General features: G+C 41.3%; 1 protein-coding gene across 7 annotated transcripts in view; it reads left to right on the forward strand.

Moving 5' to 3' along the window:
• The window catches only part of tenm2 (teneurin transmembrane protein 2), a 233,838-nt gene that overhangs the window by 163,509 nt on the left and 43,209 nt on the right, over nt 1-27,120 (forward strand). For all 7 annotated transcript variants that reach the window (XM_024283212.2, XM_036213959.1, XM_036213958.1 and 4 more), the window contains 2 exons: nt 8,832-9,063; nt 22,203-22,441. In XM_024283212.2, the coding sequence (XP_024138980.1) occupies nt 8,832-9,063; nt 22,203-22,441 (471 nt within the window). The remainder of the gene's footprint in view (nt 1-8,831; nt 9,064-22,202; nt 22,442-27,120) is intronic.

Genomic DNA, 27,120 nt, shown 5'->3' on the forward strand with positions numbered 1-27,120 from the left:
AAAAAAAAAAAAAAAAAAAAACTATGATGCAAGTGAAAGAAACTCTTGCACTGTGTTAGAGCAGATCAGTTGCCAGAGAGCTGGTGTTCCCATACTTATTTTCCGTATGACATTAATAATCCGCCAGAAAGTGAAAGGTAAGGAGAAGATGAATTTTAAGTGCCGGCAGGAGAATCAGTGTTGCGGGACAAACTAGTTAGTTTTCCCGACTCTCAGCTTTCCCTTTCATCACCAGCCTCTGTCTTCTTGCTGGCTGTTACTGTCCCTGTGTGCTTATATCAGCACCTTGAAACACCTTTTTTTTTTCCGTACACACAGTGATGAGTTTGTTCATTGTTATTTGCATTAATCCCAGACAAACGAGGGCCAACTTTTGGCCCCTGAATCTTTTTTTTTTCCTGCTCTTTCCCTGTTTCTCCATTCCTCTGTGCATCTGCACTTGTAATCAGTAGATATATTTAGCAGAGTCCTGATGGGAGGGAGAGGGGTGGGCAGAGAAGTCCTAATGTGATTTTTGGTGGAATACAATCTATTGTTAATGGCGTTAGGCTCTCCTTTGATCCAGTATAAATCTTCATTAGGGAAGGCCCGGGTCCCAGGTTCAAGAGCAACGTGATTAGGAGGCTTTTAAAATGACGTTACATCAGCCTTCTAATTGGTTTACTGTTTGCTGGGGCAACATCAATCATTAGCCCAGTAACCGCACAGCAAATAAATTCACTCTGCCACTGACACCCTAATGGCAAACACTGGCAAAGAGTGAGAGTGAGGCTTGCGGCGCAGTCTCTCTTCCTCCCATTCTTGTTCACTTACACCCACACTTTTCTGTTCTGGGCCTTCTTTCAGCGTCTGCCGAGCAGGTATGAGCAGGAGAGACAAAGAAGAGGGGAAGAAAATCTAAACGCAGGCACAGAAAGGCAAACGCGAGCAGGGATGGAGAACTTTAACTTTTGAATCTGTTTAATGAGACATCTTGCATGGAGAAAAAAGGGGGAATAAAGAGATTCCAAAGCACACAAGTAAAAATAGATGAAGAACATGCCTGAGAGGAAGATGGAGAACGAGATGCGATGGAAGTCAAAGAGGTGGAGAAAAAAGGGAAAAATGATGACAGCTTAGGGTAAAAGATTTGGATGGAGGGAGGCCTACATTGCGATGAAATTGCAAATTTCCATGTTGGACTGCTGATCTAATAGCTGCAGAAAGAGTCCTTGGCTTTGGGCATCCATTAAATCCAAACTAAATGAGTTTAGAGTGGCAGTCTGGCACTGCATAAACATATCCTGGCATTTGTGAAGGCACAGGAACGACTGTGAGCAAATGAAACACCTATATCCAGAAATTGCTTATGCATGAGGTCTGGAGGAGCACGTCTATATCTACATGTGTGATTGGTGCGGCCCTGTAGAGAGTGGATGCTGGGCAGGAAATGAGCTTCCCCCAAGCCAGGCAAAAACTGACCATGGCGACATAATCCCGAGGAAGCTGCATGCTGTTTCAGCGTGTGTGTTTGTTTGACTGTTTTGTGTGTTCCTCTAAAGTAGACCACCATTACCTAAGCTAACAGGTGGACAGCCATGACTTGTGTTCCTAGTGAAGCATGACAGGTGAATGGGAACGGAACGCCGTTGCTTTGGAGTTGAAGGGAATTGGTCTGTGAATGTTTATGTGGGAATACTGTCTGGCTCAGAGCACCTGTCTGGGAACGCTCCCTCGGAACGCCGGGGGGAGGGGGGTGGGGAGCTGAGACGGCCAAACGGAGCGTAGCAGATCGCTCCTGGACAGAGCTAGCGTTAGCACTGTCTCTGGCCATTCATTATGCATGGGGAACACTAAGCTATTTTTAGCCCCCTTTCTAAAGTGGCCGGCAATCTGCTGGCGGGGAAGCCGCCGAAAAGTCGATGAATGTTTAACGTCTTTGTTGAAACAAATCTACAGAAACAGAGGCAAAGTAGTGCCGATGTTAGGGTGACATTTGCACAGCGGTGGGACGGTTTCGCGCACGCGCAAACGTGGATGTGCGTGCGTGGGTGCATGCTCACATGCATATCAGAGTGTTTGTTTTTTGGCTGAATTTGATGACTCTTCTCTAGCGGATTATTGCCTCCTAATTAGACAGAGATGACTAGCCAAGGCAGAGGCGGTGTGTGCGAAAGTCAAGCACGTCTTTAGCTTTACCTCCCTTTTCATGTCTGAATGTTTTAACAAACTGATTTTTGTATTAAAAAAAAAAAAAATCCCTCAGCGATTTCTGAAGTTTCACCTCAAGCTCTCCTTCCGTGTTCATCCTCTGAGCTCTGAGAAGAATGACAAATGAGAGGTGTGTGACATTCCCAGGCAGAGGACACATGAAGCAGGCACACATGGGAATATACCACCTTAAAACACAGGGTGCATAGCAATTAACAGAGAGGGACGGGGCACAAAAAAACCAATGAAGGCTGGCGCTGCAGTTTTCACGGAAGATAGATGGAAGCAGAAGCAATATGGAGCATGAAAGAAAAGGGATGGAGAGACAGGAGACTGAGAAGGATAAGAAGCGTGGGGTGGGAGCTGAGCCCTGCAATGATCCCTTTTTAACTGCTGAATGGGCATTTCTTCGCTCCACACACACACACATGCACACAACCCTGTGACTTTTCTCTGTTAACCACAGAAAATGTCAATAAACAGTTTGCTCATCCAGGGCTGCAAAACAAACTGCCGTGGTTGGTTCCTGCTGCCAGCTGGCCACACACTAACACACAGACCCACACTGTGAGATTAATACGGTGTGGCAAGCCCCTGCTCCACACTGACGTGTCTGTGTGTGCGAGCGCGGTGCCTTTTAGAGAGGAGGCAGGTTAGCAGACAGGCTAATTCCTCTCTGCAGAGCGAGGCTTCGTTGAGTTGGCGCACATAATGGACTTCCAAGGATTAGCCTGAGCCAAAACCCACCAGCTTACAGCCTACAGTCTCTTCTCTCCAGTCGCAAGGGACCTTGGACAGAATAAAGTGGGTCAGGCTTCAGCAGCAGTTGAATGGGCTCTGCGCTTCTCCACAAAAGGTGGCTGTGACAACAAAACAGAGAGCTGTTGAGAAAATCTTTTCATGATCGGTGTTTACACACAATGGCAAGTGACAGAGAGTGGAAAGAAAGGAGAAGATAAACTGGAATAAAACGTGATATGCTTGGCTGCTCACTAATTGCTCTATGTCCTTGTTGCATTTTTTTTCTTTTATCTAGGGGGGGCTTCTTGTAAAACCTTGGTTTTCCTTTGCCAGTCTGCAGGTTAAAGTGTCGCCTTGGATCAAATCATATGACTAATCCGCCATCTTAAAGTCTTACTCCAGTTTATTTGCACTGTACGCTTTGTGTTCCAACAATTAGACAAAAATAAAAAAATGTGACCTCAGCAAGCTGCCATTTAATTCTGAACGTTTTGATTTTAAGAACCGCTCCAATATTTTTTTTTTCTTATGATGGGGGACATAAATAAGATTAAAATAGTGTTTCTGAATATTTCTTTATTTAAACTGTTGTGAATCAGAAGCAGACAAAAAATGCAGTTGGAAAAAGTGGAAATGAGTAAATGCTTACTCCCAACAAGGTTAATTTCTAATGAACTCTTCTAATGAAGCTATTTCCCAGAAGAAAACAGGTTTTTTTCAGCCAAAAACAGCACTACTCAAACTTAAAAGACCACAATAATAGGTACTACTTACAATAGATCAAAATATGAAAATACAGTAGCAAGAAATGGTCTTTCTTCGCAGGCAGGCCCACTCATCTGTAGGTCTGTGTTTCTTCTGGCAGGTTCTGGACATTTTCAGAGGATCTGAAGTCTGCAAAAGAACAGATTTTCTCTCACGCTGTCGCAGAAAAATATACATTTTTTTCCCCTCTCAAGTATTTGTGCAGCCTGTCGACAGGGATTTCTTGGGATTTCACTAAACATTCTCCAACCAAATGTTTCTCCCGTCATATTTAAACACGAGTTAAGTGAAGAATAAAAGAAATAATTCCATTGTATCATGTAACAATGCAGAATGTGACAATTCTGGCAGTCCGAGGAGTCAATAAGGAGAAGATGAGCGCTGAGACAATACGTTTCTGAGAAGCAACATTTTTCTGACATTTTGTTGTCATAACACAATTTACTGCATGATAGATATTATTGTTTATTCTCTTTTCCCTTTTTTGTTAGCATATTTTGCATCATATAATGTGGGTGTGCGGGCCTCTGTCCTCAATGCTGTGCTGCTAGGGGGATCTTCTGTAGGGTAAATGCGGCTATAAATGCACATAAAGGCAAAAATTCACAAAACCAGAAATATTTTTTGTACTAGCTTAGTCTGGATCTTAGAATATATTATGTTTTTGTAAAAAAGTATGCAGTATTTTAGTTATTTTAATTGTTAAATGCATATGTTGGAGAAGGAAGTACAGATATGGGCCATGTTCTTTTAATGTTTGCTGATTTTTGCACAGGAGACACTGTGTTCATGGGAGTTCCAGCTTTTTCATCACTGGGACCGAGCCTGTGTCTGCATGGGAGTGTGAAAGCCTTTTCATAATGGCGTTTTGTTGTCCGCATTGTTGCTAGATAAATGAATATATGGAGATAGGATGTAGCAGGAGCCGCTGTATTTAGATTTACAGAGGCATCGCGGGGAGAAGAAGTCCGGACAAATTTATTTATAAAAAGCTTTTGACAAAGGAGGTTTATCTCAAAGTACTTCCCATCTCTGCAAAGGACACAAACAAAATGCAAATAGAGGCAAAATGAGAGAAAAAGAAACAAATCTCCCCCCCAAAAAACGAAAAAAGGACGCTTTGTACGAAGAATGAGGGCACAATAAATAAAACTCTGCTCGGTCAGTTTAAACATGATGCAGGAGTTGGGCTTTTCCTTGCAGGTGTGTAACTGTTTGCATAATAAAAACGTATGCATGCATGTGCAAGGATCACTTTCTCCCAGGGGGACCTTTGCATGTTCAAGCAGATGTTTTATGTCTTTCCGGTGTAGCAGAGGTCTGGTCCCGTCGTCCTCGCTTCTTCTGCTCTCCTCTCCTTTCACGAGCATCTGTTCTTCACGGCCATGTTGGTGACACCTGCGTCCCAGAGGCATCACAGAGGAATCGGGTCACGTTACAAATTGGTTGTCATTGAGGGCTGCAGATGCGAGGGAGATCACTGCCCCCTATCTGTTCCAACTGCCCATCCATGAAAAAGTTGAATGAGGGGAGAAAGGGAGGCTTGTGATAAGACACCTGTATAAATGATTTTTTCCCTTGTATTTATTTGCGCAACAGTGTACAGCCTAATGGATGTCAGTCATTTTTGCCCCTCAGCCACCTCATAATATCTGAGCAGAAAAGCGTAAAGGAGACTACAGAGCATCCAAACGTCTCTTTTTATTTTTTTCGCAATATTTCTTCGGGTCTAATTCACAGGAATATGATAAATGGAGGAGGGCAAGTGTGATCGTGCAGTTTAAAGAAGCAGCTGCTTTGGGGTTTTTTCATGCCACATGTATGCTTGGAACCTTTGATCAGTATAAGAAAGACAATGTGTAAACAAGCAATCATTATGATGCGTTCCGTGCTTAGAAGCGTAAAATAATGATGAAAGCGGAATGCTTAGCATTGCTGGAAACAACAAGCGAACCTTTGTAGAGACGAAACTCAAAGCTCGAGGTAAAATCAATGGCTTTGTGTGTTTTGAGGTAATACATAATTTCTACTCGGGGAGCTGTGGAGTAAAGGCATTGACGATTTGTCATGACACTTGGAATCATTTTTCCTCCTTTAAGGCGGAGCCCAGACAGAGTAGGTTTTCAGCATCATTTGTTTGTCTGTCTGATTCTCTCAGACTCCTACATGCAAGGAAGTGGGTCTCAGACATCTGCTGATGTTGCATAAATGTGCATACTACACAGGTTTTTGGAGGATCAAACAGCAATAGCACTATTCATTTTCCACAATTTTTAGGGGTGGCCACGGTAGGGCGGTCAACTTCTGATCACAAGCTCATAGGTTAATTTCCCATCCTGCCTGCCCATGTGTCAAAGTGCCAACGCATTCTCACTCCCAAGTCGTCATATATTGACATTTTCTTTAAGGCCCCCTCCACGTCACTTTTTGATGTTTTGCGTGTCCCCAAATCGTCGTTTTTTTGATGTGCTGGCTGTTCCCATTAAAACACTTGTGCTATCCTAGGCATGTTTACTTTAAAAATTGGGTCATCTGGACCCCACAAGACATTGCGCTGAACTTTTTTTTTCAATCCTGTCCACCTTTGTCCAACTTGATCATGGGAGGAATCACACGTCAATATAGGGGTGGGGTCATCTGGACCCAATAAGAGAGCACAAGGGTTAAATCACAGATCCCCAACCTCCGGGCTGCAAACCAGAACCGGTCCAGTACGATGGCGGTGAGTGCACTGGTACCCAAACCCGGTACCGCTACCAGATGCGCTACCGGGCTCCAATCGTACGAAACTTGTACCGGGTTAGAATGCCGGTACTGGATGTGTCCCGAGGACCTGTCTGCATCCGGTACCAAATTCAGTACCACAACCGGGTTGCGGATCCTTGATTTCAGCCAGCCCGTCAAAAAACGATGAGTCAGGAGGGTGCCTTAACCAAATGCTAATATGTGACAAGTTGGGGATGAGAATGTGTTGGAAGTGCCCTTGAGCAAGACACTAAAACCCCACATTGCTCATGTATTCATTTCTAGAGCAGGGCTGTGCACAATGTCAAATCATAATAATAAAACATGAAGAACAAAAACAATTTAACAAGAATTAAACACACAGTAAGAGGTCAGATAGGCAGACGTGAAGGCTCGACTGGAGGAACAATTTAGCTTTAAAAGAGCAAACAGACTTTAGTGGGAATATGTTAAAAGCAAACTAGCAAGGTAAGAGCAAGTGACTTAAAGAAATAAAAATCAAATATTCGACTGTCAGACAATTCATTGAGACCAGGATTGGGGTTATATTCTTGAACAGCTGCATTTTGAATCAGCAGCAGTCTGGCCAATAAAACTTTAGGCAACCCAGCATATAATTAAGCTTGGACAACACAAAAGGATCCCTAACAACTTCAAGGCTTGGCTTTGATCGAAAATACTTGGTCCTAGCCAAATATTGCAGCTGAACAAAGCATAACCTAGTTACGTTATTTATTTGGGAGTCCAGTTTCAAGTCAGCATCAAGTCTCACTCTGAGATTTGTGACTGCTGACTGCTCAAATGGGGCAAGAAAGAGGAGTGCAAGTCCATAGTCTTTGCAACTATCAGGGAAACCACAGCAATCTCAGTCTTTCTTTCAAAAAACCAAGAGAGTTAGCAGACATCCATAGCCTAATTTCAGCAAGGCAATCAGTTATTATTTTAATTGTGTTGTCAGACCCTTTAGATATAGGGACATACATATGACAGTCATCGGCATATAGACGAACATTCACCTTGTGCTTTCAAAGAAACAATCTCTGTGGCAGCAAATACATAGAAACCAACAATGGGCCCAAAACCAAACCCCAAAGAGCCCCTCAACCTCAAGGGACAACATTTCCCACATTGCTCCTATGGCTATGGGTTGTTCTAAGAAGGGAGAAAAGCACTATACAAGTATATGGCATATATAATAAGACTTGATTCTCTTTGAAAACAGATCTTGTGAAGTTCACAGAAAGAGCCAACTTTTGTTGATCAGTCAACTCCCAGATAAGAAGAAGATATCTGACCCCACATTTCCCCCAACAGTTCTACAAGTTGCTTTGCATATAAAATATTTTATGAATGTTGTCTACTTTAATCCATCTACCCATTTTCAGAAGCCACTGAAACCCTTTTGTGGGTTGCTGGGACCTATCCCAACTACTGTTTGGAGAAGGTTGCCAATCTATTTCAGTGGTACACACACTCACATGCACATCTAGGAGCAATTTAGAGATACCAATTAACCTATGAAGGACGTTTTTGGACTGTGGAAGGAAGCTGGAATGCTCGGAGAAAGCCCATCCATACATACATAAAGAGAACATGCAAGGTCCCAGCCAGGATTTGAACCAAGGTCTTCTTGGTGTGAGGCAAAAATGCTACCCAGTGCTCCACCATGCAACCCCATCCATTGCAATTATCAGTTTAAAATTTTTCTTTATGTACATTCAAAAACAATCTGGGACACCACTTAAACTAAGGACTATGCCAAAGCCTAGCGTACAACTACTATAATGTAAAGTATGTGGCTCATTGATTTTCCAAAGCAAACCACATGCACAAAGGAAATGATGAAGAGGGGCTCTGAACCCCCACTGATTCACAAACAGAGAGAAAGGGAGCAAGGTGATGTGTGTCTGAGTCATGCAGGTTTGTTTTTCAGCTCTCCAACGCAACAGTCCATTAGTTCATTCTTGTAGGAGCTGCTCATGGGTTCAATCCAGCATGTTCCCTCAAGTCTGAGAGAAAGAGATGAGGACCCACGCTGTGCTGAGTGCTCTAATATTGTTCACACACATCTTCACTTAGGTGTGATAAAAAAATGGATACAAAAGGTGAAGGTGGAAGAAAGAACATGCGTGGATGGTTTGGCAAAACCAGGAAAATTAGAAAAAATTATATTTGGCACGTGGCACAAGGAAATGGAAAAACGTCAGTTTATTATGTTTTGTTGGAAACAGGTTTTGAATTTGGAGAATTTGAAATCCAATCTGACATACAAAATTATGTTTCATATCTTCCTATTGCGTGGTTTTGATAATGTATTTCTTTATGAATCTTTTTATTCTTTTGACTTTTTTTTAAATAATAGATCTATTTCTGTGCTTTTTGTCTTCCAGGGCCTGCCAACCACCACAGTCAGTCCACATTACGGCCTCCACTGCCCCCTCCTCATAACCACCAGACCTTGTCCCACCAATCTGCCAACAGCCTGAACAGAAACACCCTGAGAGGAGGGCGTAACCCAATTCACGCCCCGGCTCCGGGCACTGGAGATGGGCCGACCACCCCAGAGTCAGTTCAGTTGCAAGACAGCTGGGTGCTCAACAGCAACGTTCCTCTAGAGACCAGGTCAGAAGAATCGCATTTCCTTCTGATTTCTGTTTAGTTCTCCAGAATATGACATCCAGTGAGCCATACAGTTAACACAACCATGGTACCTGCCTTGAAAATTCCCAAGTGAACTTATAATGTTGGAGACATACCGCTTCAAAAATGGTCCAGTGGGTAAAGTGATGCAGGCAGACAATACGAATGGGTAGTGGGCTCAGTAAAGAGAGTCAGGGAATAGGTTTTGTGTCTACTTTCATAAAGTAAATCAATATGTATATTTGTTATTACATTATTAATTATTTTTTGAGTAAAATCTTTGTAACATAAGTAATTTTGCTAGAGTAAATATGAAAATGTTTAATTGTATTTGTTAAATATTCAAGTTGTAAAATGACACAACACCTAAAAATCAAAAAGGCAGAATTTTTATGATCAACTTTAGGGCATAATACAAGAATTATTAGTGATTGTTGATATTAAAAAAAACAGCAAACAATCTCTTGAGCATATCTAAAGGCTCCGAAAACCTCACATGTCACTTTGAGTAATTGTTTTTAGAAGACCTTGCTACAAGAGGAGGTGGAGGTGAAGCTCCTTTGCAAAACTCCTAACATACAAAATTTAAACTCATTCAGCCTCCAAATGTTTCTTTTGGCTCCTTTGCAGATATCAACTATGAATGACCCTTGTTAGTAGGGGTTTTTTGGAAGGTAAGCCATGATTTGGATGAAATTGCTTCTTTGAAAGGTCATCACTAATAATAACTCTACCCAACCCTGGTCCTTGAGATCTACCATCCTGCCTTTTAGGGGTGGGCAATACTGGGAATTTGGGTATTGATCCGATATCAAGTAATTATAGGGCTAGTATCATCGATATCAATACTGATACCGATACCAAGGTTTTTTATTCTTGAAATGTTGTAATTTAGAATGATTTCGGAAGTAAACTTTTGCTTGTTTTTATTTGTTTGTTTGTTTTGTTAAATGTATAATAAAACACAGGATTGGGTCTTTTTCAGGAAATACAATCTTAACTGAACATACATGTGAACATGTATATTAATGATGGCACATTACTGTTATTATAAGAAGAAAACAGTAACTAGTGCAAACTTAAAAAAAGCAAAAATAAAAAAACAAAAGATGAGAGCTATGTTTAAAAAAATAAAAGCAGTAATAGAATATTAGTTAGTAGTGAAAAAAGTAAATAAAAACAACATGGTAATAAATTTGAAAATATAAAAAAAACTCAACATAAAAATCGTCCCGTTGGGTTTTTACTTAAATTGGGTTGTTTTTTGCGTAATCTGGTAACACTGTAGACAGACAGCAACTGTACTTGCATGAACTATGTAAGTTAATTCAAGCTCTTTACCGTACATATTGAAGAAAAACTGCTAAAAAAGTATCAAAAATATCGATCTCATCAGGATATTGACACTTTACCTTGGTGTCGAAACTATCGATAGCCGGATCAATACAGCCACCCGCACTGCTTTTCTTCTTCTCAACTGATTGGCTGGATCTAGAGATTCAAAGTTTTAATTGATTAAATTTACCTGATCTAGGGTAAAAATTAAACAAATTTGAAGTCCAAGATTGGGCAACCTTGACCACATTGAGAGCACCATCACCTATACTTAAAACTTTCCTAAAATTTACTTTTTTTTCCCCGTCTTAACACAACTTACTCAAACCTCGAAGTAAAATGCATTGCCTACTTAATTATGAACTGGTATACTTTTTGTTAAAAATTTAATGACTGTCTATTTGAAAGTCTCCAAGAAGGTCTTACATAGAGAAGCATGAATGATGCAGGGTTTAGTTTGAGAAGAATCGCTAAAGGTCTTGGTTTTCCGCCAACTAATTTGTCTCTCGGAGACCAGTATGCCATTTTTTAACCCATCAAATGTCAAGATGAATCATGCTCACCGAGCAACCTCTAACACACAAGCCTCTTAATGGAAAAAAAAGAAAACCTACTCTGTGTGTCACTCAAATACAGCTTCTACCTCATCACAAAGCGTGACACAAAAGGTAGCCGGTATCAAAGCTATTACTCATGCAACCTGGATTGCGCTGGCAGGAAGTACAAACCATTTCACACGTGCTACACATGTGGTTTTGCCAGAACACAAAGAACACTTAACAGGAAAACAGAGAGTTCATGCGGCGTATTACTATTCATGAAGTACGCAGTAAGAGGGGCTCTGTCTACATCCTTGCTAGCATATGCAAAGCTGCTCTCTGAGCATTTATTCTGCAAGCTGTGGTCGTGTTTCTCCTGCTGGGCACTGGAGCTTCCAGCTCTGATGGACCCAGATAAGCTCCCCAGAGTGCTGGCCCAGTGCAGTATTTATGAGGCTGGGCCATGATTAATTCAGCCCTACTGATATCAGGTCTATACCCAAACCAAGCATTGTGTTGGTATGCTCTAGGGGTGAGAGGTATGTTGAACAAGAATACTAACACCTCTAAAAGAAGTAATATCCACACCTGTGTAACCATGGTGACGTATCTTATTTTATGGAGAAGCGTCAGGTTTTTTTTTTTGCTGGTGTAAATATTGCAGCAGTTTTTGGGTGAGGCACAGCTACGTTTTAGATTTTCAGAATCAAACCCTCTGCAGGTGGCGGGTTTGGACTCGGAGCCTATGAATGGAGCCCAAAGTAGCACACGGGGACTTTCAGCTCCACCCCCGCCACCCCCTTTTGGAGTCCAGATTGGCTGGAGCTGCTGGAGTTTGTGATTGGGTCAGAGCCAGCCAGGCAGAGCCAAAGAGTATCACCGCCCCTGTGCTGGCAGAGCACGGCCTCCATTTCATTATAACCAACAGCTATAGAAAATGATGAGCAACCTGTTATGGCGAGGGAGTGAGCGTGTGATTGAGTACATTTGTGTTTACGGTGTGATTACATTTGAGCATGTGTGCGTTTTGCCAACTGCGACTGCTCCCCATTGTGATCATATGTAAATCTTGGCATTTGTTGTCCACTCGTTACGGTAAATGTGTGCGCGCCTCCGTGTGTGTGCTTTGGCTTGACCCATCGCTGAGAGGATGAAGATTGATCACCTGAGAGCACTCCAGGGCGTGCATGACTGGCAAAGAAGGAAAGAGATGTAAACAGACGATGGGAGAGAGAGGTGTTATAGCATAGGAATATAAGTAGAGGGGGAAAGAAATGGCTTATAGGAGGGAGAGATAAACATAGCAAAAGAGAGGCAAAGAATGTAAGAGGGGGTGTGATTGAAAGAGATTGTTTGGGAGAGTGTGTGAGAGAAAAGATAGAAAGGCAGAGGAGGGAGATTGGAGCCTGTGGAACATGGATACATTTACCGGTGTGAGATAAATGACTATAGATGGCTGCTGCCAGTGTGTGTGTGTGTGTGAGAGAGCAAGAAGCCGACTGAAGGAATGCATTTCACCGCGTGAGCACAAGTGCGCACACATGTACGTCTGTTGTAGCATTTTGTGAGAAAGAACCTGATTTCCAATCGGTCCCTTGGAGCCTCTTGCTTAGCTGATGCCAGGTTCAATCTCTCTCTGTGATCTCTGGAAATTCCCCTGCACCTCCTGCCCGCTCCACTGTAGGCCACAATTCTGTGGGAGAAATAAGATCACAGCGAAGACTGCGGCATCTCAATTTATCTGGAAATAGCAGCGGGAATGGGCTACAGTTGGGGATGGGGGTGGCGGAGTAAAGGAGGGGACCTTAGCTTACCTCTAAAAGCTTTGCTGTAGGGACAAATGGAAGATGCAACCTATGGTGGACACAGAGACATGTTTGTTTGCAGCTTTTTGCTAACACTCCTGTAGTAGTCTCAGGCAAATGTGTTTTTTCCAAAGGATCTGGCCTGGAATTTACCCGATACATGATACTGATAACAATATCTAATATTGTTCAGTGAGGGACACTGCTCCTTATCAACCTAAATCTAAAACTTTAAGATCATGAGCCACTTGTTAAGACTGTAATCTTTATGCATATTTTTTTATGGGCATGCTGCAGGCATCAGGTTGTAGGATTAATAAGGGTAAAGTAGGTGAGACACAGGTGTGTCGTACTGATTTTTCCTTTTTGTAACCCTCTGCACAGGAAGCCCATTTGTGCAATTCAAGAGATAAATGTATGCAGTAAGAAATAAGGAAATTATTTCAATCAGCGTAGTTTGTGTGGACATATACGTTTGTCTTACAAAAACTTACATATCACCTGTACACCCCATACGTAGAGCATTGAAAAAGTCAGAGCGTGCACCTTACTAACGAGCGGAGTGTTGCATAAAGGGCACCGTGCGACAGCTTCCCCCATACGTCGTACTGACATTATCATTTCAAATATACTGGGATACACTTACCGCATGCACAGCAATCGTGCGGCCCATTTCCAATTGGTTATTAAACAAGCCACAAGGGAACTACAAGACACACCTGAGCACCTCTTACAATGCAGCACCTTCTAGGGGCCGGACAACCCACCGTGGTGCAGCGGTAGGGCGGTCGACCTCTGATCGGAAGATTATTGGTTTTGTACCCGTCTTGCCCGGCCATGTGTTGAAGTGTCCTCTGGCAAGAGACTGAACCCCACATTGCCTCTTGTAGAAGGTTGGCGCCAGTATTTACCAGCAAAACCATCATCCGTGTGTGCTGTGACAGTAAAACATTGGGTCTTTGAGGAAAGTAGTAAAGCACAAGTATACACCATTTACCAAAAACCTGCAGCACACGTATGGGTGCGTACGTATGACCAAAGCTTAAAGCAGGGCTGTCAAACTCCAGAACTCATTATTTGTGTCTGCATTATTTCCAAATATCCGGCCCTTAAGAATTGGAGTGTGACACAAGTGGCTTAAAGCATGTCGTATTCGTTGTTATTTAATCTGACAATTGTACCAAAATGGCTTTTTCTTTTTATTTATTTAATGCAACATTCAAAAACAATATACACAGTATATTTTAGGGGGTTAAATATATACTACAGGAATACCATGATAGAAAACAGGATTGCATTGGATTTCTTTATATTTGCAACAAAAATGTTTTAAATTTAGCTGTAAATCATTTTTATTAGTAATGAAACCTGGCCATTACTTTGCTTTTTTTTCTCTTTGCTTCCTGGTCACAACAATTCAGACCCTCTATGTTACGTGTTGAAGTCCATTAAACCAGAACATGTAGTAAACCCTTAAAATAATTAAAACTTTTCTGTTTTTTTTAATCCATCTGATTGTGGACCTAAAACTCAAACTCTTCTTTTCCAGAGCTCTGCCGCAAAAGTAATTCAAGGATCTTATACGCTTTGAAGAGGATGTAGGTGTCAGGAGGTTGTTCAACATACGATGGAGATCTTTAAATATCTGACTTTACCTAGCCTAACAATGAAGATCGTGTTAAGAGGTGCTCATAAATCTGGTGATTCTGCTCTGGCTTTTTCAGTTTGTGGGAGCTTCCCACTAAAGGGATTGTCTTGGCAGGAGATCCCAATCACAGATCTGGAGATGGAAATGTCTAATCAAAGCAAAAGAAACAATTATATTATACCAAAATAGATTTAAAGAAGTAAAACACAGCTGGTGAAACCTAAGCTGAAGAGAAAATCCAAAAAAAAGGAAAAGAAATGAGCAAACCCACACCGGCACAGCACGACTAGATCTAAAGATTTATTTCTGTTTATTTTGTTGAATTAATGTGTCGCCATGAGGCATGTGGGGAATTTTTAGTCATATTCTGTCAGATGCTGCTCTGACTGTTTTGAATTATGTCGGCATTAACTAAAGCACACTCAAAAAGTTGACTTTGTTGAAAATATTTTATGGTTTTTCATCTGAGCTTTTAAAAGTTTAAAGAATATAGATTTCTTCGCCCGTATTGAATTTGTTTGAAAAGCAAAATTGATGTTAAGAAATCAATAAATTCAATTAAATTTCTCTGTCGTCCAGCTAAGGGATTTAAAAATTAACATACTTTTTGCAATATTTTTTTCCAGTATTCAAGTTGTTTTGGGTCACAACTTTCTTACCAAGATATTCATCTTGAAGATTCTTTGCGGGCAGCAGAGGCCGTAGCTTAGTCACATCCATGCAGTCAAGCTTTTATTTACTTCTAAAAGAACTGGTTTAGGCTGTGCTTTTATGTGTTGATCTCTTTATCTTGAAGCCTAAACTGCTGCAGCGCAGATTAGGTTTCCAGCATAAGCTGCCATGGTGATACACCTCTGTGAGAAGTGAACAGGCTTCCTGACACTCCAAACCCAGCGTTCCAACTGACTCTACCTCACAACCTCACTAATCCTGTGTCAGAGAACATATCTGAGGTTATCCAGCAACTGGTCAGATTTAGGTGGCTGCGATTGGAGGTGGGTTAGTTTCAACACGATGGCAGTTATTGATTTGATTGACATTACAGCCATTTACTGGGAAATATACTCAAAAATATAAATTGTACTGATTTTGCATAATATTCATTTATGTGATTAAAAGTGTGTTCATTTATATTAACACGTTTGTTCATATTTAAACTAAAATATAGAACAGTTAAAAGAAACACAAAGCAGGCCCAAAAGACCCTAAGTACAATTGAAGAGGTTTAAAAAAAAAAACAAAAAAAACAACAACAAATGAAGACTTTGGAAAAAATATTTCTTAAAAGAAGTTAAAAAAAAATCAAATATAAGAATATTTTTCCTTGTAATAAAAAAAATAATTGCCAATGAATCAAGTAGAATTATTCTTGGTAAGATTTCTTGAAATAATAAGATTTATTGACCTATGTGACAAAATTTTATTTTAAAGTTACCTTTAAAACTCATGTTTGAGTCTGTTGCACTGTAAAAGAAACTATGATGTCTTAAAATAAGCTTGTATTGCTCAAAAATAGTTGTATATTTTTAACCCTAGAGCGCTTTTGCTATAAAAAGTTACATCATCACCTTTGCTGGGTAATTTTTCCCCGATTTAATAAACTCAATAAAAAGTGTTTGTCATCAAAAATAGATCAAAATATGATGATGAAGTTTTCTTCTATTTTCAACTGTGGCTTATGTAACAAAATTGAAAATAGAACCACAGGAAAATCCCAAAACATAGTAAAAAATGTATTTTTCCAGTGTAATTGTGTTGTTTGAAGTTCATGCTTTTGTGTATTGGTATATATGTAGTTGTGGTCAAAGCAAGCAGCATATTTTACCCAAAAGTAAATGACAAAATAAAATTACCAGCATCTCACCCTTCAAAATGGTATATGTAGTGGGACAAGCATGTCATCTTTTTCAAATACTGGTCAAGCTGACAATAATGCAGCACTGACATTTACGATAATTTCATCATTAGTTTCAAGCTGTGCTTCATATTGTTTTCTTTCCTTCAGCACAAAGTATTTGGAGCTCCCCTGCTGTCTTCTTTCCTTTTTTTGGTCTTCTCTTTTGTTCCATGACTTCAACCCGTCACTGAGGCCCCCTGGAGATGAGAATATAAACACAGATGATAAAAGGTTATGGCAGATGAATGTCTGTCTGTGAACTGTTACATTAAAGAGATAACAAAATATATAATAACTTTCTGAGAGCCTAATGTGGTTATATTCAGTGAAATGAAAAAGTAGTGTCAGTCTTTAAACTTGTTAAAGCAGTTTTTGCTCTTTAAGAAAGCCAACTATAACTTTAAGGATTTAAAACAAGCTGAATGCAGCTTTAGTTGGACTATGAGTCGATCTTTACTTCTGTTCTAAACTCTTAAACAGTAAAGTAAATAAGATCTGTCCTGCTGGCACATGTAGCCTCAAGTGGATATCTGGTGTACTGTGTCTTATGTACTTTTTTTGTTGTTAATATGTAAACTCTTCAATCTTGAAGTTTAAGATTTGACCATAAACCAGTTTGTTATAGATGTAAAAGCTGAAAAGCTGCAAATCTAAACAATGACAGTAAACTAGTTCATTTTTTTCCCTATAAATCTATATGTTATGCAAGTTAATCGTATACAGTATTAAATTAAATAAAGACCAAATGTAAAAACGACAGCATTAACCCTTTAGAGTTTTATCTACAGTGTTGACATTCTTTCAACTATTGTGACTCTATACATTAGTAATGTAGTAGTATTGGTTCAGTAATAACGCAAAGCCAACATGAAAGTTGCTTTTTCTCCTGGTCAAAATTAGTTGATTCAAGTTGATCGATTGAACAGTAGAAGAGTAATGATTAAACAAAGAACATATCATCCAGATGTTAAACGGTTAAGCTAAGGAAGCAAACTGAAACAATTTGCAGCCATTTTTGTAAATAAATTAGTAGTTATATCTGAATATATGTTACAAAATTACATTATTATTCTGAATAAATATTATAAAGCATTTAGAGTTTTTCTTCCAAGCAAGACTTTTACCTCAGAGGTCTGTTTAAAAAGTGATTTGAAAAGATGCTACTGACTCCGTTGACCCAATTTCCTCAGGCAACTCATTCCACACCTCAGCTGCTTTAACCTTTTTCTCAGTTTTAATATTTCCCCATTCTAATTCTCCTTTTACAAAATACATTACCAGATAAGCGTCACATAGTGGACACTAAATAAAATACTTCCTCAAAAGGCTTTACCTTCTTCTGTTTCAGTTACTACAGTATATACTGTAAAAAGGGCCAGATGAGGACAGTACAAAATGTCTAAAAATTAACTTTTCTTTTATTATTTTTTTAATTTAACTTTTTTGTCATAAAAAGTCAATAGAAATAGAATTTTGTTTTTAAAATTTAGGGTTGAGTTTGAAGAAATTGATCAAACAAATCCAAAAATAATGTGTTTATCGAATGTATTTCATCACATTATGAAGACAATTTTCCTTTATTGCAAGTGTTTGTAGTTAAAAAATAAAAAGGCTTTTCAGGCATTTTCTATTAGTTAGAGTGCTAATGATTTTCTCCTAATGACATGAAAGGTTCTCCATCCATCAATTATTGCTTCATTCTGTATAGGGTCACAGGGGTTGCTGGAGCCTAACCTCACTACTAGAGGGCAAATCTGGACAGATTGCCTGTCAATCACAGGGTCACAAAAAGACAGACTAACAAAGACACTCTTCCACTCGTTTCTGTGGGATATTAAAGTAAACTTAAAACCAAGAAAGCCTTACTTTGGACTGTGGAAGGAAGCAAAGGTGTCTGGAGATCTATAAACTCAACACCCAGTCAAGATTCAAACCAAAACCTTCTTGTTGGGAAATTATACAGCAATCCAGCTCATCAAAGCAAATGTTTTTTTTTTTTTCATCAAAAACCAAACGTGGATCAATTGGTTTCTTAATTCTCAAAAATGCAAGCCAGAGGAAACATTATGACTTTTTAGTGTTTGCTCCATTCCCCCAAACTCTACTAACAAAGTCTGTTCAGCAAATTAACGCTACTTGTACTGTATCCCACTGACAATTATTTTTCCCTGAATTGTAGCGGGTAACAATTCTCACTACACCGTCCTTGAGTCTCCTCCTCTCCCCGAGAGCTCTCTGCTTCATTCTCAGGTCTGATTGTTTTGCAGTCAGCCCATAACGACTCGACCCCTGTTAATTGTTCTCCACATCTGATGGCGATTGTCAGACTGCCGTCCTAAGCAATCGTGTCGGTGAGAAAAAGAAGCAAGCGGGCCCATGTGTGCCAGCACGGCGATGCAAAAGCGTGTGTTTGTTCGCTCAAGGGGAATACGAGCTTTGACTTCCTGCTAATTACCCAGCATGCTCTCTGTTCTGTGGTTAATTGTCCAGGTCCTCTTTTCTCTCAGTGGGGAACAGTGTCGGAATGGAGAGAAAACGCATCCTCTCTTCTCCTCCCTGCCCGTCTTCTTGTCTACAGCCTTCCATCCTTTCTTTATGTCACTTTGTGTTCAGCAGGGATGCAAATTAAACATTTGGTTGCACATACAGGGCCAGCTCATGAAAGAAAACCCACATAAATTTCAACTGTTTGTGCGTGGGCAGGCGCTTATGTCTAAGTGAATGCGTGTGTCAGTGTGTGAGTATGTGGCGCTTACACTGAGTTTGTGTGCTGGATGTGTATTAGTTGATCCAAGGTAGCAGGGAAGGGGAAGAGACAGAAGGGGAGGGGGGTATCTCTGTCAGCTCTTTCTAATTATGTGTGACATTTCCATGCTGGACCACTGTCAAAAATCACACAATGTTCACACACAAACGCACAAATACTGGTGAGCACATACACAGACGCAGCAGCCTAATGATACAGAGTTGTGATTGCTGGCTGCCTGCTATGATAGAACCCCTCCATAGCCATCTACAACATAAATCAATGTCAATTACCTCCCCAGAGCACATTAGACACTTTCCATTCCTACTTGTAATTAGTACGGCCCATAGACATAATCCCATCCCACACAAGCTCACAGTGTAGCTTCTACACACAAACAACAAAGCGCGGGACTAAAGTCTTTTCAGGGAGCAAGTTCAAATACATACCAGCAGATCACATGATGTGTATTGTGTCATATATAATGCAACGATTTACCAGCTCACTTTTGCACATTAGGAGGGTTCTAATTAATTAGCACTGACCTTGCCGTCACATAGCACTTTAGCGGCTGTGAAAATGAGTTCAAGCAGACGCCTGCTGCTTGACCTTGGAGAGTGTGTGCGCTTTCACACATATGTGCATTCTTCCATTTGGCAGGGTATGGATTCATGCATGCATAATAAAATTGATAACAGTGACGCTAAGAGCTTGTTTTCTTTTATATATATGTATATATGTATGTATGTATGTATATATATATATTTATTTATATATACTGTATATATAGATATATAGATACTGTATATATAGATATACTGTATATATATATATATATATATATACATAGATATATATACGTATAGATATAGATATATATCGGTATGCATATCAGGTTTTTTTTTTCTCTATTTTCTTTGGAATCATGCAGCAAGTCTGACAGGTAAAGGCAGTGAACAGAAAAGGTGATGAGGAAAACAACCCGGCACGATGGCAATCCAACAATCAGTGTCATAAAATCAGGAGAAACGGAGAGGACGGCACAGGCAGGCTGAATAATTGATAGAGTGGACCGACGGTCACGCTTGGAGTTCATTACCTGTTTTGACCAACTATTTTTAAATCGACAGGCAGACATAAAAACACGCTGTTATGAAACTGCAGTGATTAAGGGGACCGTACAGCACAGCTAAGCCTCATCCATTTAGTCCTCCAACTAGTCAAAACACAAGTGGCAGTAAGATTCAAATAAAGACGACAGCTCTGGCTACATCTGTGTATGGATGAGTCACACACATCGGTCTGTAGGCGGAGAAGAGTTGCAACTCAATTCGACAAAAAAACAACAGAATGCAAATTTGTCCCTAATTTTGTTAATTTGTTGATGCTTTAATCTGGACTTGGTTTATGTGCAGAGCTCAAAGATGTTATCATTACTGGAGCTGCAGATCATGACGTAGGACTTCTGAAACTTACATGGAACTTCAAATGATGAATGTAATACCTCAATTCAACCTGTAGGGGACAGCACACATAGGGTTTTTGACTATATTTTCAAAAATTAAGCACATTTATTTGAATTTGTCAAAAACTTGGTAATGACCATCAGACAGCACCTTTAGAGCCTCATTTATCGAGGTAAAAAAGCCTAAAAAAACATTTATTTAGAGTTTGGTTGCCCTTTCATTTTTGTTGTTGCTCTTGATTTCTATAATTTATAAAACATTTGCTTCCATTCATCCATTTTCTTTATCTTCTGTATTCCTTTTGGGGTCACAAGTTTGCCAGAGACAACCCAGCAACTGTAGGGCAAAGACGGGGTACACTCTGAACACATCGTCAGTCCTTCAGGGTCTATAATGTTACTCACATCTTAATTTATGTTGTTGCTTCTTATTTTTATAATTTATAAAACATTTTTTGCTCACTTGAAAATAGGTTTAGTTTAGTTCGATTTGGTTTTGTTCAGAAATTCATTTTATAATTTGTAGTGTTTTCTTAATTTCCCCAAAGTAATTAAAAAAAAAGCAAAGAAAAGTCATCATAAATGTACAGTTAAATTAAAAAAAAAGTCCATAACAGGGGACCAGATAACTTCCAGAATGATACTTTCTGTTAGTCATCAATTGAAGAAGCAAAAGTAAATCTCCTGGACAAAAATTGAATGGAATGGAAAGAAACATTAATTACAGCTTGCCCAATACAATGTTTTTTTTCAAGAAATACGAAGTAATAGAAAGTACTTTCCACTTCAAAGAATATTCTCATTTCCACTCACCAAAATGGTAGACAAAGCCTCTCTTTACTTTATCTCCGAGGCAGTCGAGTGACCTTTCCTCCTCTGATATGTCACATTCACCAGCAGGCTTTGTTCTGCCATACCACCTGAGGATGCGGGGGCACATCTCTGCTCCCCATGTGTGCTGAGGGGTGTCGCAAAAGACGTCTCAGTGGTTTCACAAACTTCTTTTACTGTATCTTTTAAAAGATTCTTCAGGTGCTTTTTTTCTTCCTCACTTCATTCCCTCAAGGTTAGATGAAAAAGAAACTCTGAAGGAGAGGGAGGGATGTTTTTGAGGGAAGACGTGACTACAGCACGGAGATGTTTGAGAATAGGAGAACAGAAAGGAAGAGGAAAAACAGGGATGAAAGTGAAAGGCGGGTGGTGGGTGAGCAGGTGCACTGATGACGGAGAGTAATAGGTAGTATCCGCGCGGAGATGGAGGTTCAAATCCTGTTATGTGTTCTCTGACAAAAACCTGGACAATGGGGATCGGAAAGGAGGGGTGCAGAGCTGATCTTATCCAGACATGGCAGGCAGGGGCGAGGCACATTGTAAGTGGGGTGAGCCGAGGCAAAGCAAGGGGACAGAAGAATAAAAGGAGCGTACAGCAGGTGGCAGCTACACAGAGACTCTGAACTGGAACGAGGTAGAATTGGAGGCACAGTCATTTCCAGAGTGTTCGCACCCATATGGCAGAGAGCTTCACCAGACAGAAAAATTGGACTAAAGCTTCAACATATGTGGCCCTGCCGTCTGGGCTTTAATTAGGTGAAAGATCGTTTAACCTCCCACAGCTTTTTCACCGTTTAACTGTTTACCACTGTCACCTTTTTACTCGCTGAACCACCAATTCGTTTTGCTTTCCAGGCACTTCTTATTCAAGACCTCATCAGGGACCACGCCTCTCTTCAGTAGCTCCTCCCCCGGCTACCCCCTGACGTCAGGGACGGTGTACTCCCCGCCTCCTCGCCTGCTACCCAGAAACACCTTCTCCCGCTCAGCCTTCAAACTAAAGAAGCCGTCCAAATACTGCAGCTGGAAATGTGCGGCGGTGACAGCCATCGCAGCCGCTGCCCTGCTGGCCGTACTCCTGTCGTACTTCATTGGTGAGTTGGCGCCACTAACGACTGAATTACACCATTTCCAGTTCTCCCACACCAACAGCTTCAACTCGACTGCGCTTCAAATTTAAGGCAGAGTCACACGGTGTCATGTCAGCTCAGTCAGCCTCAGCAGGTGCCTTGACATCAGCTCAGCACCGGTAAACATAGAGGGTGATGCATATATCTCAGCCCACTAGGGGTGTTTCTCTGAGCAGGTATCTGTCAAGGTAGAACTACTTAAAGAGGCGGCAGGAAAGTGGGGGGTTTTTGCTGATCCGAAACCAGCAATGACAGGTTCTCAGAGGAGAGCCCTCACAGAGTCCTCTGGAAGAGATTTTGATGGCTGTCAACTAGTGAACGGCGTGAAGTTAGAGAAAGAGGGGCTCAGAGAGCGTGGGTGAGGGTCCTTTCCGTCTTGACCTCATTCCGTGGTCAAGAGAACGTGAACATGTCCTGCATGTACGAGTGTGGGATGTGGGTCTCTGAGCATGTGTAGGCGGGTGTCAAAAGAAGCAGATGTGCCACCGAGCCCCCGATTGGCCTCTTACCTCAGAGACCAAAGTCAACAGATGGGTGGATCATAGAAAACAGCAACATCAGCAGAAAAAAAACCCACTGACTCCCCATACATAATTAATATCATTTTTAATTATTTATAAACACATCTATATTCTTTTACACCTTACAATCTGCCTCCCATAATTGTTAGTTTTGATGTGTGCATCCATGTGACATTTGTCCAAATTGTGCACCTACATTTGTGTGGACTTTTGTGTGTTTTGCACCCCCTCCCTCACAATGCCCTTGAGAGTGGTGCGTGTCCTCCAGAGCAGATCAAGGCCCCTTGCCTGGGGCGCACAGACAGATCCGTCCCCTCCTGAGCTTTGCTCGGTCACACTGCACTGGACAGCCACATATGGGAGGAAGGAAGGAAGGCTTCCACAGAGGGAAAAAATAACACCTCCCTCATAGATAATTGAGGCCAGCGAACGTATCGAAGCACAGAGACAAGTAAAAGGTATCATCCTTTATCGTATTAGCAGCACAGGCCTGCTAATGACACAAGTGTTTGTTTTCATCTGAACCAATCATTTTCACATCGAAAATCTGATAATGCAAAAACTTGTCCAATTCTAAGATAAATTGTTGCCTTTACTTTTTTTCTTTTTTTAACCACTAGATCAGTACTGGTGAACCATCTGTGTGTGCTGCAAAAACAAATCATTAACAATACTGCCTGTTTGTCAGCATAACTGATGGCAATAGCTTGTAAAATAAACAAAAGATTATTTTATTTGTGCACAGGAAGATTATTCCAGTTCTACTGAAACCTGTGTGGCCATAAGTCATACTTTCTGGACAGTTTCAGATGTATTTAAGACCCACTCTGATCATCTTTTGATCTATTTTCAAAATGTTCCCAGTTGTCTTTTAATTGTGACGTTTTTAGGCAAAATTGAAAAAATCTATAGTTTTCTAAGACATAGTTCCTGCAGAGCGGCTGTAGTTTATTAGAATTTCACCTCTGAGTGGAGGGTGGGGCATTGATTGTATAATAAGAACTGGACTGAGCAACCCCTCCCATACTGTGTTCCAAATTGGAAGTACCCGCAGGTTGCAAGAACACCAAAGTCCCATAGACTTCCATTGAGAAATAGACAGTTATTATTTGTCACAATAACCATTCTTGCTCTGATGCTACCTTCTTAACACATTTTTTTCTATTCCTACTTCATTTTTTGGCAAGTAAGTCAAGTTATAAACTGACCAATCAAATTCCTCAACAAAAGCATGTGGTGCCCGCTCTAACGTTTGATTGACAACTTCTCCCGTGCTCGCTTTCAGTGGGAGGGGTGTGGACTTCAAACAAGCCAGAACAAGCTCACTCATGATTGGCCACAGTAGTTCCTCTAAAAATGTGACTCAGACCGACTCTGACTTATCGCTGTCAAAGGGTTGCAATCGTTTGCAACATGGCGGTAGATGTATCAGGAAGTGACGGCTTTATTTCAAGAGTGCTGCAGTTAAGGCCTTTCCTATAAAGGACCTCAACACTTGTTTTGACCAGTTCTTACTTATACAGTCAATGGGGTGGGACCACTGGTGCTAAGCACCTCCCCCTTCCCTCTGGTGAGAACATTTTGTTTACACTCTCTCCCGCTAGCTTACAGCTCCTCACACTCCAATTTAACTTTACCAGTGCTACAAAAATGGCAAGCAATATTAGAGGTATCCAGGTGTACAATTTTTAACCAAATGCTAGCTCAAACAAAAAAAAAAGACATACATCGTGCCTCTAGTCATTTTCAAGTGGTTGAAACTGATGCAGGGAGCTTGTAGCCTGCCCGGTGTATTTTCTATGCTCTTTTTCAAACAGCGTTTTTTTTTTTTTTTGACTGCTCCTGATTCACAACAATTTGAATACGACATACTCAGAAATGCAATTTTAAGCTTAATTTTCTTAATATATATATATATGTCAGAAAAATCCATGTTAAAAACCCGATTTTCATCTGGGTGGCAAATACCACCAAAGCTAACCACAGCTCTTTAAGGTAAAATGACACTTTACTGTTATTTATGTATTCTTTTACTTTTGCTAACTGTTAGACTGGTTTCGAATGTAGCACAGGAGCATTTTGCTTAGGTGTTTTGCCGGCGCTGAACATAGCTGTAGCAGTGCTGCCAAGCCTGAAACCCTTGTGTTTACTTTGCTTTCTGTAGCGTTAATCGTGCGGCGGGTTCACCACTCATAAGGGGGATTTTTGTTGTACCTTGTTTGTGCGCTTTGCGCATGAATGTGTAGGCCCGGCAGTCACCAAGGGGATTCTTCAGAGCATCCAGAGCCATGCAGCGTGAAGAGGACCCCTCTGAGGCGTCCGCCCAGGAGCCCACTCATAAATTACACCAGGACACATGTGCCTGAGCAGCACTTTTTTTTTTTTTGCTGCTAGAATGTGTGTGAGTTTTTCAGGATTTCCAGGCGACTTTTTTTCTGTCCTGTTTCTCAGGATTGTGAATAAGGCTTTTAAAATTGCCTGACAATCTTCCGGAGATGTTTATGTACACACAGAGAGCCTTTTACAAAGGCACGCTTCAAGAGCCTGGCTGACAATATCTCTTTCAAGCTCTATCCCACTGCTAGAATGGAGTCACGGGATGAGATAAACGTACAGACTGAGGCAGGCAAAAAAATAAGGTTTAAGGTGTGCAGCTACGAAGTTGTGCATTTTTAGGTGTTAAAGAGTTTGCGCGGACAGAAAGTTGTGCTTTGAGTTAACAGAGCTTTCCTCCGGTGGGGTATGGCCTCCTCTTTACATATGAAGGAATGAGCGAATGGGTGTCGGGTGGAGGATAAACGAGCATTCCTGTTCTTCATTCCCCCGGCGTCTTGTTTGGTTGCTCCGCGTGGAGCACCCCAGCCAAAGAAGAGGTGGTTGCTAGGATACAGGTGAGCGGGATGGCATATAGGAGAGAAGACAGGTCCATCATTGTGAATGGCAACCTGGAGGGAGCAAGATAGAGGGAGGAAGAAAATAGAAAGGCATGTAATGTGGTTGGTCCAAAGAGGGCAGCGGGGACTGTGAGGGGATGTGGGAAATAGAGGACAGATCACTGGAGAGACAGAGGACAGGGGGACTGGGGCTGATCTATCACTGTCAGCACCGTGAGGTGTGAGGGCGCAAGATTGTTTCTGGGTAGGGGTCTGTTGCTGAGAAAAGGAGATGATAAGGAAGAGTAACAGGAGTGACATGAGAGTCAGGTGTAGATAGGAGGAACTGAGAAGAAGGGGAGCGTAGCCTCCGAAGGCTGGTGTCACTCGAAATAACCGTGGGACTAATGTCTCCTAATTGATCACAGCGAGCAGAGAACAGAGGGAGTGTGACAGCGGCACAAGAGGACAGAGGGAGACTGCAGAGGACAAGAAGAGAGGGTGATGACAAAAGAAGTTAGAGAGGAGAAAAAAAAGTGCCCCGGAGGATGGAGCATCCACTCAAAGAAGGAGGGAAAAAAGAGCAAGACGCGTTGAAGTTGCAAATGAGAGGTGAGGAGGGTGTGATAGATGAAAGATCGAGGACGTGTCAAGCTAGCCGGATCCAGGTGGACTGTTTTCGGATACAAACACGGACACACAGTTGTGCCCTTGACTGCCACAAGTAGGCTGCGCTCGTGGGCGCTCGTGTCACCTTTACAGGAGTGTTTCACGCAAATGTGTGGTGAATTTGTTGAGCACAGTGGCGTACCCCACATGGCGCTGTCACCACTGATGAATGAGAGCACACGCGCACGCACACACACACAGGCATGTATTTTTACTCTCGGCTTCTCTGCCTGTTGATTAAAGGCAGCCGCACGGCACACACACCGATACGCTGTCATCGAGTGTGACCTTCATGCCTCCGAGACGACCACTTTCCATCCATCACCACCGTCTTGCTGGTCCAGACTGATCACAATCGCTTACTGCCCGCTCCTGCAGACTAAAAGTGTCTCACTTTGGTGCATTCGCATCACTGTTCACTTACATAATAACCTGTTAATGGCTTTACTGATCACAGCTGTGTGGTATAGTTTAGCCCGGCGAGTAATCAAACGCATATCTGCGACGCAAAGTTATCACATCCACACCTGGTTAACGGGGAAATTAAATCGTGTCGGAGATGCAGCCTTTATACAATCAG

The sequence above is a fragment of the Oryzias melastigma genome, linkage group LG10, assembly GCF_002922805.2.
Source record: "Oryzias melastigma strain HK-1 linkage group LG10, ASM292280v2, whole genome shotgun sequence".
NCBI lineage: Eukaryota > Metazoa > Chordata > Actinopteri > Beloniformes > Adrianichthyidae > Oryzias > Oryzias melastigma.